The 16981-nt window shown below is 42.0% G+C and overlaps 1 protein-coding gene across 1 annotated transcript; it reads right to left on the bottom strand.

The window, feature by feature from the left end:
* Positions 1 to 6189: 6189 nt before the first annotated feature.
* HNRNPA0 (heterogeneous nuclear ribonucleoprotein A0) lies at positions 6190 to 7832 on the bottom strand. The gene has a single exon (XM_020782684.3). The coding sequence runs from the start codon at positions 7612 to 7614 to the stop codon at positions 6700 to 6702; it is 915 nt and encodes a 304-aa protein (XP_020638343.2). The 5' UTR covers positions 7615 to 7832; the 3' UTR covers positions 6190 to 6699.
* Between the last annotated feature and the right edge of the window lie 9149 nt (positions 7833 to 16981).

Here is a 16981-nt window from a genome sequence, read left to right as displayed (position 1 = left end):
CCTCATTACCTGTGCAAACTGTGCTACAACCCTAAACTGACTTATTTGATGTTCCATTAATGCTAAATAAACTTATTTCCTACTCAATATTTTAAAAATCACTATTTTAGGCTGGAAGACAGGAGGGCCTGTCGTGCTCTGGTCCATGGGGTCACGACTTTAATAGTTTAAACAACAACAACAACATTTTGGGTTGGTAAATAACTCAGTAATACACTCTTAGAAGACAAGTGGATTATTTCTACCACTTCTTGTTATATCACTTTTACATTTTTAAAGTCTCCTAAAATAATTTTATTTTTAATGGGTTCCTGTGTTTTTAGCAATACGACTGAAATTGAGCAATGAAAATATTTTTGATACCAAAACAGGCCAAGTTGCGCATATTTATTTTTTTGTTACATATGACAGCAAGAAAAAAAGAGGCATCCTTGATTAGTTTTTAAGCCTATATAATTAATAAGAATGAAGAATTTTACTTCCAGACTAGTAAACCCAAAATGAGGCATGGATGAGGCCTCTAGGCCACTGATTCCTGCTTGCCACAGAGAATGAAGAGCTGTTCATAAAATGAAATCATACAAAATTATGCTGGAATTCTGGCCAAAACTTCTGCTTTTCAAGTAATTAAGAATGCTTAATAACTTGAAAAACAGAAACAAAACTTGCCAAAACATTAATTCAAAACTCTTGTGGTACCGGATGTATGTTATTTATCATCATTTCAACATCCTACATACGTAATACAAAGGATGGCTAACTCCAGATTCAGAGAGAAAATGTGCACCTTGATACAAGGACTGGTCAGTTACATCCTCCCTTCTCAGCACTAATTATAAAGCCACACTTGAATTAAAACAATCCTTCCCTTTCAATATTTATTTGTACCCCTCATGAATTCATGTAAGACCTTGTAAAAAAAATTACCATCATTCAAGTTCTGACGATAAATTAAAGCCAATAACAAACTAAACCTCCAGACTTCATGTGCATTAAATAGTGAACATGGTACAGCATCTTATCACACTTACTCAAATGGGAAGATTTGTTTGGAATATTGAACTCTTAAAGATCTCAGCATTATCTAATTATTTAATCTTTGAATAATATACAGTACAATATAAACATGCTGATCTATTTTTATCTTAATACCCTGTATTGCAAGATGCTATTTCCAGCACTGCTAGCCAGCAGTTGTTACAAAACTAGCAGCCAATTGTTATAAAACAATTTAGAAGTTTTTAAAATCAGATTATCCTGGAAGTTTCCTGATATTAAGTCTTGTGTGCAATGCCACATCAGAGAAGTTGTGTCTGCGGTTCCATTTTGAATGTTAAAATAATTACATTCACACGGCACAGCCAGGCTTTTTTATACCATTTTTACATTTGAGCAACACAACTATACAAAGACTAGTGCCACTACAGTATATGTTTTTACAGTGTTTGCTGACTTCAAAGAGATCCAACTATGTGCCAAGACTCATCCACTGCCAGCAGATATAGGCTCCACACACATTACAAATAATGAATAAAGACACTTTCCAGAGAGTTGTTGGCACAGTACAATCACTCTAATTTCTTCAGTTTTTCAGAATAGAAACATTGGATTCAATAGAAAACTGAGATTGTGTATTAAAATGACTAGTCCCTCACAGAAGCTCATTCAAATCCAAACCAACCCATTTGGTTCACAGGATTTTGAGCTACTTTAATATCACTCATCTTATTTTCTGATTTATCTCTATTTCATAAATACAAGTCAGTAAGAGATGCCTACACATATAAATTTACCTTAGCTTTAGAAAGTTTTTTTTACAAATTATCTAATATATGCAAATACTGAAAACAAGGTTTGTTACTATGTTGTGTATTTAGAATTACTTGCTTTCTAAAGTACATATTGAATGTTACAAACAGCAACCAAAGTCCTCAAGAAAAGAGCTACTGAACATATATGAGTAATATATCTGATCTCAAAACATTTTAACCTGTGTATTTAAGTGTATGGCATAGTTCTGTCCATTCACTCTAGGATTTCCATTTCTCATCTAAAATCCTATCTTTGTTTCAAGTCAGAATGACAAGGCATGTGGTGTTACATCATCCTCTATGAAATGTGTCACAATAGTAGTTGATGAAGGCCTTTAAAAAAATCCACCTCTTGGTTAAAGTTGTTCTGCCATTCGTTCAATACATAACATTCATCCAATACAGTATATACAATACAGAAGAGACACTGAGCCTGGATTACACTGCTGAAATTAAAAGTGTGGAGTGGAGTTCTGAGTAATAAGGCTGAGGTTTTTTTTGTTTCGATATTCATATGCATATACTGTACAGTATTTCTCTTCAAGTATATGAATTCTAAATGATGTTGGAGGACAACAAAGTGGATCCTAATAATGTGAAGTCTGCCAATTCCTGCTATGAAGTGTTCTTTCTCACACATATGGTATTTAAAGCATCTTCATCCTGATTTTAATTTTGCCTTTACTGCACAGATTTCATAAATTTTAAAGGGATGTCTACTAGGCACCCAAATTATTAAGATTTCTAACTGACCAAAATAGTAACTAGTAAGCCATAATGTAAAATAAAAGCATTAGAAGTTGAAAGCCTAAATGCGGTTGGGCACAACATAAATGGCATTAACAATGGAGGGAAAAAATCTCTCAACTATCAACATTAACTATTGCATGCTGACTGTTAATTGTTAATATTAATGGTGATTTCTCAGATTGAAGCAACTTACCACTTGCATGAGGCCAGCATAATTATTCAAGAGCATTTTAACTAAAGTAAGCAAAATGTATTTCAGCTTCACCTCTTTACTCTCCCATCTTCAGTTTAGATTTATGAGTAACTAAACTTCTGAACTTGATTTAAGCAAAGAAAATACAGTAAAACTAAGTTCAACCACATAAAACTTTTATGGGGCTAAGACATTAAGACTCTATTAACTTTAAAGACTGTTAAAATAAGCCGCCTTTGAAATCTATGACACAGCTTGGTGATGATGATCATCTTAGAAATGCAGAGATGTATGGGACCCTGTGGATCATCAAGTCCAGCACCTGTCAAGGAGGCTCAGTGGGGAATCAAGTCCCAACCTGACTCTGCAGCCAGATGCCTAAACCACTCAGCTATCCAACAGTACAAGGTACATCCACAAATATTACATGGTTATGGTAAGCTATTGCAATTTATCAGGATCCATACAAAACTATTGGTCTTCAGCTGTACCCTGCAACTCTGCCAAGCTTAAAGAGGTGAACTAGCACACACAGGTGGAAATCCTATTCTTGTGGGGAATCTTTAATTTCCAAAAATCCCCACTAGTAAAATCATCCTGCAGGCAGTTTTCTGAAATAAAAAATGCACCTGTGCTGCAGCACCCAACAGCTTCTCTACAGCAAAGGGAATTACTGGGGGATGGAGGCACTCAGGACCTTCAAAGGAGATCAGAAATTTTTAATTTCTGAAAAACCTACCACAGTTCATGACATCATCAGCCTTCCACGGCAGAAGTTGCACTGGTGGATTTCAGCCATATTCATCTAATATAACAAGAGAGAATTATAGGATTGGACCTTCTACATATTTCTCAATGCACAGGTGGGTTTTAGGAACTAAATTACCTACAAGAGAATTATGGTGATATATTACACTTTTAGGTGTCTTTAGAGAAATTTGCATGGTTTTGAAACCTGTAGTCTTATACATGGAACTAAACTGCCTAAATAAGCAGTTTAATATGCATGTCACAACCTTGCCGTTCCATGTACAACCCTACAGGTTTCAAAAGCATGCAGTTCTCTCTAAAGAGACCTAAAAATGTAATATATCACCATGATGCTCTTGTTGGAAGAATATACAGATCCATGTGGAACAGCATTTCCAACTAATGTCCAAGAATGTACTGTATTCTGCAAATGTCTGCTTAAACCAGCATAAATGAGTACCATCATATACTGATGTTGCTTGAGATGTCAATACCACCAGTTTGGCATTCATTCATTCAACAGAAATATTCACAGCTAATATTTTTCAGAAGTTTGCATTTGTGCAACAGTCCAAATTCTACTTCCTCTACATGCACACTCAAATATAACAATAAAATCCAAATGAAATTACCTTACTACTAAAGGTTACACTGACATAAAAGACCTAAAAAAACTATGCCTACCATTGACTGTGTCAAAGCACTTCATGATTTCACACTCCCAAATTCTTTTTTTCATTGTTACAGTCCCGTGTTCCCACTGCACTAAGACACATCATACAGTATGTATTACCTTTAGCTGGAGAAGTCTACAAATACCAGACTTAGGCTACTAATCCACAACAAAGTTATATTTACTAAGCAAACAAGTGTTCTAGACATTGTGTCTAAACACTCAAAGGTCTGGCCTGTGATCCCCAGATTTCTTATCTTCCCTTTAAGGTCAAGGACACCAGAAAACTAGACATAGGTAATAATATTTAAACCACTGAAATTCATATGCTTCAATATGACTGAACAACATACCCAAGAATCACAGTTAATTTCAGTGTCTTGTCCCAGACATGTAGAAAACTGGTTCTACGTGACCTGCTTCACTTTATGGCTGGTCTTCCCACTTTTTTTTTTTTTTTTTTGAAAAGCAGAACACTGTGTTGTGCAAACCCTTTGTGTGATATATTATTCTACTAAATTTTTCTGTGCTGAAAATCAAGACAACTCAACACAGTTCTCTTTTCCTTACCTAAATTTGTTCTGTACAGGAAAATGCACCAATGTATGAAGTAGCTTTAAAGCTACGAATTAAACTAATGTCACCACTTAAAACTAATGTTGACTGGACCAGAAAACACTTGTGTAGTTTGATTCATTTAGATAGTACCAATAGAAAGTGATACTAATGTACTTGTATTTATACATCACACTTGTCTGTTTTTCTAAACTGAACTCTGTTTATGAACATAACATGTTCTTTCACATGTGTTGGGACTGCAGGAATCCTCAGGAACTTAGTTCAGTGTTCGGGCAGATCTGCATTAACAATCTACCTATTATAAAGTACAAACCAAAGTTTACCTTGCAGCAAATTCTTATTAAAAGCCTGCTGGATCAAATGAACTCAAGTTAGGACGAAAATCTATGGAAAATCTTTAGGCAATTTTGTCTGAAACAGAAAACAGCACATAGAAGGGCATAAAACATTGAAATAAGTCTAAATAGTTCAAAAGCCAGCAACAACTTAGCCATTTCATACATACTCACTGAAGCATGTGAAGAATTCAATTCTTTATTTGCAATATTCATAACTATACTATACTTCTATCCAGGAAGGCAGTTTCTTTTCTGAACATTGTTAACAGAACAACAAACTTTTAATTCTACTGTGGGGAAGGACTACAAGTACATAACTACAGACTACAGAGATTTTGATTTACAACTGGCCCTTGGGCTACTGGGTCATTTAACAATAACCTAGTACAATGTACTTATGAATGTTTCAAATGTATCATTTAAGCCCATGCCCAAGAAATGTGTTGACATGTAGGTCTGGCCTTTGTCATCTAAAGCCCTAATGAAAGAACCAATTCATTCTGTTCAAATAAACTTAATAGGGATAGACAACTATTCTGCCAGTAGATGGCACTACTAAGAATATTTGGTTTCTTCGATCAGAAAGGTTAAGGTAATATGCAGTCAATGACTTCACTATGCAATGGAAATAACTAAGATGCAATGGAAATAACTAATGAAAAACTTTCCCTTATAATAGGTTGTTTACAGGCAAGCCAATAAATAACAGTGTGAAACTGAGCAATGTGAAATTTTGAACAGTCAAAAATATAAAAATGCATGCTATACATTTGTTAGCACATATGTTCATGGGTGATTACTCCCTATACTTAAACAGACAAGCTGTCAGCAAGACAACTGCCAAGTATGATACACTGTGGATGGACAATAAAGTATTTTAACCCTCCATCAACAGACATTCAAAAAACTGCCCTACAATTGTTAAGAAGTAAGAAATCCAGTACAGTAGGACAGCAAGAAAGTCAAACTCTTACTAGAAATGAAGTATTTTATTCTAACCACATGTCGAAATCTGAGTAGAAATAAGCTGGTTTAAACCTAAAAGCTTTTGTCTGAACTGTGTGGAATGAATCCTAGGAAAAAAAGACATGTGAATATCAATGAACACAATGATTTATTTAAAAAATAAAAGTGTAAAAACGTCCCCCCCTCCTTTTACAGTCATGGAACCAGAGTAATTTTGTAGAAAAAAATGTGTAGATATCCAAGTCCGTACAAAGTTAATTCCCCTTTCCCTCCCCAGGTTTACTCCAGAATCAGCACAACTTTCCCTCCCAAACCCAAATAAACGAAAATTAAAACAGTATCTTGTTCCTAGTATAAAAACTACTAATGTCCAAGCAATAAAAAAATAGAGTCCATCAATGACTAACACAAAACAGTTGTGTGAAAGGCCCAGTTCATCTTCGGAAATACGCAACACAGGCAGCTGGCCGACCCCAAGCAAGGGGATCCGAAAGCTGCTTTGCATCGTGGGAGCCTTTTCTATGGAGGTGCCCGTAAGCGAAGAGGAGGGAAACTTATTGAAAACCTGCCCGGTATAAACGGCGGGCATACTCCATGCAGACAAAACCGACATCCCCGGAGCCATGGCGGGGATTCTCATTAGAAAGAGCCGCCTCCGTACCCTCCCCCGCCATAACCTCCTCGGTAGGGTCCACTGTTACTGCGGGGGCCCCAGCCGCCGCCGGGGCCGCCGCCGCCGCCACTCTTCATGGGCCCGTAAGATGACTGATGCTGGCTGTAGCTGCCGAAGCCTCCGTACCCGTTGCCATAGTCGCCACCGCTGGCACCGCCACCGTACGAGCCGCCGCCTCCGTAGGAGCCATAGCCGCCGCCGCCGTAGCCTCCATAACTGTTATAACCGCCTCCTTCTCCTTTGGACAGCCCGTTGTGGTCCCGGTTGCCGACTCCTCCACCGCCTCCCCTTCCTCTTCCCCGTCCGCCCCAACCTGACCGGCCGCCGCCGCCGCCGCCGCCCTGGATGTCTTCCTTGGGCACGGCCTTCTTGACCTCCACGCGGTGTCCCTGGATCGGGTGAAACTTGACGACGGCGGCCTTGTCAGCGGCGTCGTGGTTCTGGAAGTAGACGAAGCCAAAGCCCCGCTTCTTGCCGCTCTGCTTGTTGGAGATGATCTCGGCCTTCTCCACCGGGCCGAACTGGCTGAAGTGCTCTATGAGGTCGTTCTCGCCCAAGTCCCCCTTCAGGCCTCCGACGAAGAGCTTCTTCACCTTGGCGTGAGCGCCAGGCCGGGCTGAGTCCTCGCGGGAGACGGCCCGCTTCAACTCCACCGCGTTGCCGTCCACGGCGTGCGGCGAGGCGGCCATGGCGGCGTCGGCCTCCTCCACGACCGAATAAGTGACGAAGCCGAAGCATCGGGAGCGCTTGGTCTGCGGGTTGAGCACCACCACGCAGTCGGTCAGGGTCCCGTAGGCCTCGAAGTACTCTCGCAGCCCTGCCTCCGTCGTCTGGACGTTCAGGCCCCCGATGAACAGCTTACATAGCTGGGAGTTATCCATGCCGGAGGCGCGGCGGCCAGCAGCCGTCTCCTTGCCGCCGCTGCCGCCGGTAGGGGGCAGCTGTAGTCTGGCGAAACCGGCAGGCGATTAGAGGCTGGGGTTCGTTGGGGGAGTAGCTCGCCAGCCTACCTTCACCGGCAAAGAACGGGGAAAGGGGGGTGGGGAGAGGAAGTGCATAAAATGGCGGCTCCCACTCGTCCTCAGGCGCGCTCGCGGCCGGCAACTGGTGCCCACACACAAAGAAACGCTAAACGGCCCGCCCACCATTGGTCGCGCGAAACCCGCCCGCTTTGCTTCAGCGCCAAACTAGCCAACGGGGACACGCCGTTGGATTTTGAGTCACTTTGCTGAATGATAGGCGTCACAACCAATCGCATTCGTCACCCGCCGAACGGGGACGAGTTCGACAAAGTAAGAGGCGGAGGAGTCCGTAACTGACGTTTAAACGGCCCCTTCACATTCAGCTTTAAGTTGCTGTGCGCGGAAGAGGCAGGTACGTAACAGGGAAAGTCGAACAGACAAACCCTACGTCAGTGATCGAAGGTCTTAACCAATGAGCGTTCTCCGTTGGAAGCGCGCGCCCTTTCTCTTGCGGACCTGCTTTCCTCGGCGGGAATGGCAGAGAAGGGTCGGAGGCGATAACGAGGCTTCTTGGAAACGCCGGGCGAGGTCGTGGTGGTGTTGTTGCCCGCCCTGTAGCTAATCGTCGGCTGCCTTATAGCGAGCGGATGGTGCCCGCGGAGTCTTGTGTTAGCCCCTCATTGGGGCTATTCAATGGAAATACCATCTGGTGCTGCAGCAAATGACTAGTTCGTCGCGGACTTGCCTCACAAGGGGAGCTTGGCCCGTCCACTGAGGCGCGTTTCGTTTCGTTTAGTCATGACCCCATGGACCAGAGCACGCCAGGCCCTCCTATCTTCCACTGCTTCCCGTAGTTGTGCCCTCCTATCTTCCACTGCTTCCCGTAGTTGTGTCGATTTCATGTTGGTTGCTTCGCAGACACTGTCCAGCCATCTCATCCTCTGTCATCCCCTTCTCCTCTTGCCTTCACACTTTCCCAACATCAGGGTCTTTTCCAGGGAGTCTTCTCATGAGATGGCCAAAGTACTGGAGCCTCAGCTTCAGGATCTGTCCTTCCAGTGAGCACTCAGGGTTGATTTCCTTCAAAATGGATAGGTTTGTTCTTGCAGTCCAGGGGATTCTCAAGAGCCTCCTCCAGCACCACAATTCAAAGGCATCAATTCTTCGGCGGTCTGCTTTCTTTATGGTCCAGCTCTCACATCCATACATCACGACAGGAAAAACCCTAGCTTTGACTATTCGGACTTTTGTTGGCAAGGTGATGTCTCTGCTTTTCAAGATGCTGTCAAGATTTGTCATCGCTTTCCTCCCAAGAAGCAGGCGTCTTTTAATTTCGGGGCTGCTGTCTCCATCTGCAGTGATCATGGAGCCCAAGAGAGTAAAATCTGTCACTTCCTCCATATCTTCCCCTTCAGTTTTCCAGGAGGTGATGGGACCAGTAGCCATGATCTTAGTTTTTTTTTTTTATGTTGAGTTTCAGGCCATTTTTTGCACTCTCCTCTTTCACCATCATTACAAGGTTCTTTAATTCCTCCTCACTTTCTGCCATCAGAGTGGTATCATCTGCATATCTGAGGTTGTTGATATTTCTTCTGGCAATCTTAATTCCGTCTTGGGATTCCTCCAGTCCAGCCTTCCGCATGATGTATTCTGCATATAAGTTAAATAAGCAGGGAGACAATATGCAGCTTTGTCGTACTCCTTTCCCAATTTTGAACCAATCAGTTGTTCCATATCCAGTTCTAACTGTTGCTTCCTGTCCCACATATAGGCTTCTCAGGAGATAGATAAAGTGGTCAGGCACTCCCATTTCTTTAAGGACTTGCCATAGTTTGCTGTGGTCCACATAGTCAAAGGCTTTTGCATAGTCAATGAAGCAGAAGTAGATGTTTTTCTGGAACTCTCTGGCTTTCTCTATAATCCAGCGCATGTTTGCAATTTGGTCTCTAGTTCCTCTGCCCCTTCGGAATCCAGCTTGTACTTCTGGGAGTTCTCGGTCCACATACTGCTGAAGCCTACCTTGGAGGATTTTGAGCAAAACCTTGCTAGCGTGAGAAATGGGTGCAATTGTACGGTAGTTGGAGCATTCTTGGGGGTTGGGATGTAGACTGATCTTTTCCAGTCTTCTGGCCACTGTTGAGTTTTCCAAACTTGCTGGCATATTGAATGTAGCACTTTAACAGCATCATCTTTTAAGATTTTCAATAGTTCAACTGCAATGCCATCACCTCCACTGGCCTTGTTGTTAGCCAGGCTTTCTAAGGCCCACTTGACTTCACTCTCCGGGATGTCTGGCTCAAGGTCAGCAACTACATTGTCTGGGTTGTCCGGGATATCCAAATCTTTCTGATATAATTCCTCTGTGTATTCTTGCCACCTCTTCTTGATGTCTTCTGCTTCTGTTAGGTCTCTCCCATTTTAGTCCTTTATCATGTTCATCTTTGCACAAAATGTTCCTCTAATATCTCCAATTTAGATTATACCTGAGGAGCCCAGTGGTTTTTCCTACTCTCTTCAGTTTAAGCTTGAATTTTACTATGAGAAGCTGATGATCAGAGCCACAATCAGCTCCAGGTCTTGTTTTTGCTGACTGTACAGAGCTTCTCCATCTTTGGCTGCAGAGAATATAATCAATCTGATTTCAACATTGCCCATCTGGTGATTTCCATGTATAGAGTCGCCTCTTGTGTTGTTGGAAAAGAGTGTTTGTGATGACCAGCTTGTTCTCTTGACAAAACTCTATTAGCCTTTGCCCTGCTTCGTTCTGAACTCCAAGGCCAAACTTCCCTGTTGTTCCTTTTATCTCTTGGCTCCCTGCTTTAGCTTTCCAGTCCCCTAGAATGAGAAGAACATCTTTGTTTGGTATCAGTTCTAGAAGGTGTTGTAAATCTTCATAAAACTGTTCAATTTCAGTCTCCTCAGCAATGCTGGTCGGTGCATAAGCTTGGATTATTGTGATGTTGAAAGGTCTGCCTTGGATTCGTATTGACATCATTCTATCATTTTTGAGATTGTATCCCATTACAACTTTTCCCACTCTTTTGTTGACTATGAAGGCTACTCCATTCCTTCTACAGGATTCTTGCCCACAATAGTAGATATGATAGAAACGTATCATAGATGCCAAGAGGGGCTTGCAGGAGCAGGTGGTACCTTTAATCGACCATTACGAATATAAAACAAAAAACAAACAGGGAGCATTCGATTATAAACAATCTTCTTCAAGGCTGTGCCCCAAGTTCTTGTGGGCAATTCCAAACTTACATACTGCTTTTAATGTCCCACGCTTCCTGGCTGGTGGTGCAGAAGGTAGAAGCCAGGCAGGTTTCTTAGAAGGAGGCACTTCTGGCATACATGTTGGTTTCAAGCTCTTCAGCTAGCAAATTGGAAATGTATGGGCCATCTCTTAAAGGAGGACAGTCACAGGCAATGGGGGAGGGGGCTTCTCCTTTTATGCCTTTTTGAAACTCAGAGCTTCTCTTTTGCTGGGGGAGGGAAGGCTGCCCAGTTAACATGGTGTGCCTCTAACAGAGTTGGGGTTAGGAATTTAGTTAAACCACCAGGAACAGCCAAATAGTTTTTATCTGCTGGTTGCTGTCTTTAGCATGCAATGCCACTTATTTGATATCAAGAGGCTATGATGTCTGCAAACTGCTGTTGGTCTTCTGTTGATGCACTGATCAGCCCTTCTTGGTCCGTAGCCTTGAAGGAGATAATTTATCACTGAGAGCTTGTTTTTTGTGTTTTTGTTAATGGTCAATTAAAAATCTTTCATTTGTAGTGTTTCCAGGACCATGCTGCATTTTCCTGATTTTTCAAGAGAGGATTATTTTTTCTGCCTTTTCTCAATTATTTTAAACACATGAGAACTGTTGGCCTTCATCCCCACTAAGCATAGGCATGACCACATTGTACAGGAATATAGGGAGTTGTAGCTGGAGCACCAAAATTTCCTTACTCTTAAAGTGATTATTGATAAGAAAATAATTTATGTACCCTTATGCATGTTTACTCAGGAGTAGTTTAGTTAGGCTTTTGTTGTTGTTTAGTCGTTAAGTCACCATAGAGGTGGGGACAGCAGAGAGAAAAGGGAGAGACAATCAGTTACCCCCAGGCAGGGAATGGGTCTGGTTGCAAGATCCTTGGACTGGAGTTTGCAAGCAATTGAAAGTACCCAAGGAGGATGCAGACTATTGTCGAAGGAGGAAAATCCCTCCTAGACCCTCCTATTAGGGCTAAGCTGAGGCTTGAGTGGCGGAGGAAACTGAGAGAGGAAAAGGTAGAAAGGGAAAAGAGAGAACAATTGGCATAGAGGGTGGAAGAGATGAGGATGAGAGATTACAGGGAGGACCCTGGGTGACCTTTACCTTTACCACAGATGCAGGTTGGGCCAACCCCACTGAGGATGAGGCCATTCCCTTACTGGAGGGAGAGGCCAGAGAGATTCTGACGAACAGAGCCGGAGTGGATTGCCCCGGTCCATGGAACACCTCAGAGACTAACCCGTTCTTAACTGATGACTGGAAACCCCTGCCAGACCCGTTGGCAACAGGAGAAAAGTTATGGGGCAATTGCATAGACACTGGATTTTTATTGAACACTCCAATAAACCTTTCCCCTGTTTCAAAGTTTTAAAAGTCTCCTGATTTTATTGAAGAAAAAAATAGACTTTAAGGACGAACCCTCACACTAGCCCAGTGGTTTTTCCTACTTTCTTCAGTTTAAGCTTGAGTTTTGCTATAAGGAGCTGATGATTAGAGCCACAATCAGCTCCAGGACTTGTTTTTGCTGACTGTATATAGAGCTTCTCCATCTTTGGCTGCAGAGAACATAATCTGATTTCGGTTCGTAGAATTGGAGCCTTCAAAAAATAAACCTGGTCCTCAAAGTGTATGAGAGAAGGGTACTGTTTTTGAATACAGTATAGTTAAAGCTCTGGAAGGTCCTAGAGCTACATGGCTTATGCTGTGTTTGTAATATACACTTACCGTAATAATATATAGTAAGACATAAAAAAGCCAGCGCAAACTACTTAGAATCAGTACTGGAGCTCATCTTTTGTGCTGTTTCTATAGTGTTAACACATTGCCTATTCCAGTGATTCTCCCTGAAAATTTCCCTGCATATTAAAAGCTAAAATGACCAGAATGATGTGTGTTTTTATTTTGGGAGCATACAAATGTGTTCTGTATGCCGTACTTAAATTTAAACGCACAAAGGTTTTAGTTCATTTGGAGAAATGTCTCACATGGTCTTCCACTTTGCTTTTAAATTATTTTTTATTATTTGCAGAATTTATGCTGTTTTTCAGTGAGAGCCATGATAGATTCTTTTTAAATCCTATCTCTAACCAAAATACTATACAGTATCCTTAAGAGTAAGGATGCATTGCTAGAAACCCAAGGCCAAGAACATCTGTGCTATGGTATTCCTGATCGCAGTGTAGGGATATGAAAGATGTACTGTACAGTGAAGAAAGGTTCAGGAAGAACACTGACTCATTTGAAAAAAGGGATTGGAGGAGAGTCTTGTGCATATGCCATGGAAATATGAAAGGTAGATCAAGTCACAACTGTCTCCAGGAGCAAAGGCTATCATATGTTAGGCAAGTCATGAGAAGATAAAATTCACTGAAAAAGACAATAATGCTAGAGAAAGTGGAAGGCGGTAGGAAAAGAAAACCAAGCAGGAAATGGCTTCCTTTATTGAATCAATCCAAGGCCTTTAGTTTGCAAGATCTGAGGAAGGTTGCCATCACAGGACTTTTTGGAAGTAAAAAATCTATGGAGTTGCCCTAAGCCAGAGACAACGTGATAACGTATAACAACAATTATATTGAATATTCTTGAAGGATACTATTGGAATAGTCATTTCCTCTGATATTTTTCTGGAGTGTTTCAGTCTCGTATACAGTAGCTGTTGTGGTATGCCTGTGTATCCACATTTAAGTTGGCCTGTGCTGTTCTGTACCATACATCATTGTTCCCTGAACTTCAGTACTAGACAGTTGTGTTTCTGCTGTTTCTAATAAATTGGAAGTTGGTTATAAAATTGAATGTTGACTAAGACCATAACGTACTGGAGGCATGGAAAGCTTGAGTAATTGCTCTGTCATGAAAAATACAGTCATGAAAAATTAATCTTTATAAAAGGATTGTTTTGGAACCACTTGGTGGCAGAATGGCATATGTATGTTCCTGAACCAGCCCTTCCTCTAGAAGTATAAACAGTTAAATAGAAAAATAAAAATACTAAGATAGCAAGGAGAAGAAGTGAGAAGTATTATGGCAAGATTTCTATCTAGAATAAACTGAGTACTTGATTAGGATGTGGGACATTGCTATTCAAATAAATAAAGTTATAAAACAGCTGAAATAATCCATAGGAAAACATTTCTGAATATAATTTATTACAATAGAGCAACTCGAGCCATGCTTTATAATCTCTAGTTCAGCATATACTAGCTCTGGTAACTGGAAAAGTTTGTTTGGATTTTTGAGACATTTCTAAAGCAGCAAAGGTCGTGGGTGACATATAGGTCCTTTGATGTAACACAGGGGTCTCAAACTCAATTTACCTGGGGGCCGCTGGAGGCAGAGTCTGGGTGAGGGTGGGCCGCATCAGATTTTCCGCCAAGCGGAGCAAGAGCCCAAGGAAGCCGCCCAGGAGTTTCCTTAGCCCGGCTGGGGCTCCGAGGAGGAGCCCCAGCCGGGCTAACCACCAGCAGCAGCAGCAGGACGAAGAAATAGAGGAAGGAGTCCCAGTGACTGCTTAGCGGGGGGGGGGGGGGGAGGGCACAACATAAATTTTTTAAAAACCCTCACAGAATGGCCTTGCCAAAGGAGAAAAGCCCCCATCGGTACCCATGAAATTAAACAGAACAGGGTGGGCCCCCACAGGTGTGCACACACACAAACACACAGAGGTCCGGCAAACCTTCCTCTGAGAGCCTCCCCTCAAAAAAATGCGCACCCAGCAGCAGCTACTCCCACCACGACAGAGGGGCAAACTTTGTGAGGCGAGCCCAGGCAGCCTCCAGAGCCGAGGTGGCTGAAGCAGGACGAAGAGGAGGAGGAGGAGGAAGCACCGCTGGCCGGGCTGGTGCTGGGGGTGCCGAGAGAGAAAGAGAGCCAGAGAGCCGCTTCCCTGGAAGAGGCGCCGGCAGCTGCTGTTGGCGGCTTGGAGGTGCTCTTTGAGGCCGGGCCGGGACTGAGCTCCCCTCTCAGGCATCATTTAGTGGTGGCTCAGGTACTTGGGGGAAAGGGCCAGAAGCGTGCCTCGCTCGCAGGCTCTCCCCCAAGACAGCGCCTCTTGCACCCTCCATCCGGAACTGTAGCCTGCCTGCCGGTAGACATGTGGGCTGGCTGGCAGGCTGCAATTCCGGATGGAGGGTGTAAGAGGCACTGTCTTGGGAGACAGCCAGCGAGCGAGGTGAGGCTTTTTTTGACTCTTGACAGCAGAGGACGCGGTTGGTGCTTCGGGGGGGGCAGGCAAGGCAGGGGCCACAAACTATCATCCGGCGGGCCGCATGTTTGAGACCCCTGATCTAACAGGTCTTTCCTGACCCACAAGATCATCCTAGTAGAGGCTCCTCTGGGTGGCCACCTTGAGTGAGGCCCATAAATCCTATACAGTAAGTAGGGCCTTTGTGGTGGCTCCAACTTTATAGAACCAGCTTCTAGAGGAGCTCCATCTAACCCCTTCCCTGTTGACATTTAGGAAGCAATTAAAGACTCCTTTTCAGAGAGTCTCCACACGGACCCTAACTGGCCACCTTCCCCTCCCTTTCCCCCCCTTTTCTTCCATCCACTCTGGGTTTATATGATTTGTCGATGCCATCTGTTTTTTGGGTTCTTGTTGCTTTTAATCTTTATTTTTGATTTTTATCTTTATTTTTGCTTGCTATTATATTTGTTGTAACCACCCAGAATAGTGCCTCGACACTAATGGGTGCAGGTTACAAATTGAACGAACGAACGTACAAACGAACGAACAAATAAATAAATAAATAAATAAATAAATAAATAAATAAATAAATAAATAAATATTACAGAAACAACACACATGATAAATAAACTAGCTTTGCTAAGGAAGCATGTTTTAACTGACTACTTTTATTTTATTTTTTTTAAATTAGAAATGTTGCAGTATCATAATACTTATATCTCAGTGACCTACTTGATTGTGTAGCCCTTGTTGCCACTGAAATGATTTGTGAGGATTTTTTTGTTCTGTCATCTAATTTTCAGTACAGTATATATATTCTATATATGAGTACTGTATATATATTCTCGTATACACACCAAGCCACATCTCCAGTGGTTGCTGAGAAATTTACATTTCAAATAAATGTGCTTATTTAGGATTGTTTTTGTACCTTATTGTCTCTTTTAAAAAACCAATTCCTGAAAAAAGTACTGTTTTCAAACCGCTTGGTGGCAGAGTGGCATAAATATATGTTCCTGAAGATGTAGCCAACAAGTAATGGGCTTTAAGCACAAGTTTTCTTTTTATTATTATTAATTCCTCTTTGAGAAAGTGGACACCACCAGTCACTTTAATAGCTGTGTTCCAGAAGAAACTTACCTGAAACCAGAAAATGGAATTGCTTTAGGACAGTTACCTATGTTCCCTTCCTGGGCAAGGGAGTAGAGCAGATGAACAGTCATTGGTTCCAGGAACTCTAAGATGAAATTCTTTTCTGAATCTGTTTCTGTGCAGGATCAAGCTTTGTTTTGAAACAAACTCTCCCAATCATCCTGTGGTAAGGATTATTTAAAGACAATTTAAATAAATAAGGGTTATTTAGAATATTTTTTCTATTTCCCTCATACTCCGTGTAGTAGTCAGTCTAGAAGATACCCTGAGGAAAAAGTACAGTTCCTAAATTGGGCTTGTGTTTCCAGAGGTACATGCTTTTAACAGCAACCTCTGGCCAGCCCATTTTTTTCCAGACCCTGATAAGTTATTTCTGGAGCTTCTCATCCCCAAACATGAAATAATGTTGAAAATATATGTTAACTAAAGCATGTGAGAGCACTTTTTCATGTGAACTAAAATTATATATTTAAATTTAATCTTTTGAGCTGTGATTTAAGTCCACACTCAACATCTACATCAGTGGTTCTTAACCTTGGGTTACTCAAGTGTTTTTGGACTGCAACTCCCAGAAGCCTTCAGCACCAGCTGTACTGGCTGGGGTTTCTGGGAGTTGCAGTTCAAAAACACCTGAGTAACCCAGGATTAAGAACCACCGATCTACATAAAACTACGGGTGGAAGCTGCA

Source organism: Pogona vitticeps, chromosome 2, assembly GCF_051106095.1.
Source record: "Pogona vitticeps strain Pit_001003342236 chromosome 2, PviZW2.1, whole genome shotgun sequence".
NCBI lineage: Eukaryota > Metazoa > Chordata > Lepidosauria > Squamata > Agamidae > Pogona > Pogona vitticeps.
Note: the sequence above shows the minus strand (reverse complement) of the source record. Positions and strands in the feature narration are given on the sequence as shown.

Excerpts from the sequence above, each read along its gene's own strand:
- HNRNPA0 (XM_020782684.3), bottom strand. The coding sequence starts at position 7,614 with ATGGATAACTCCCAGCTATGTAAGCTGTTCATCGGGGGCCTGAACGTC.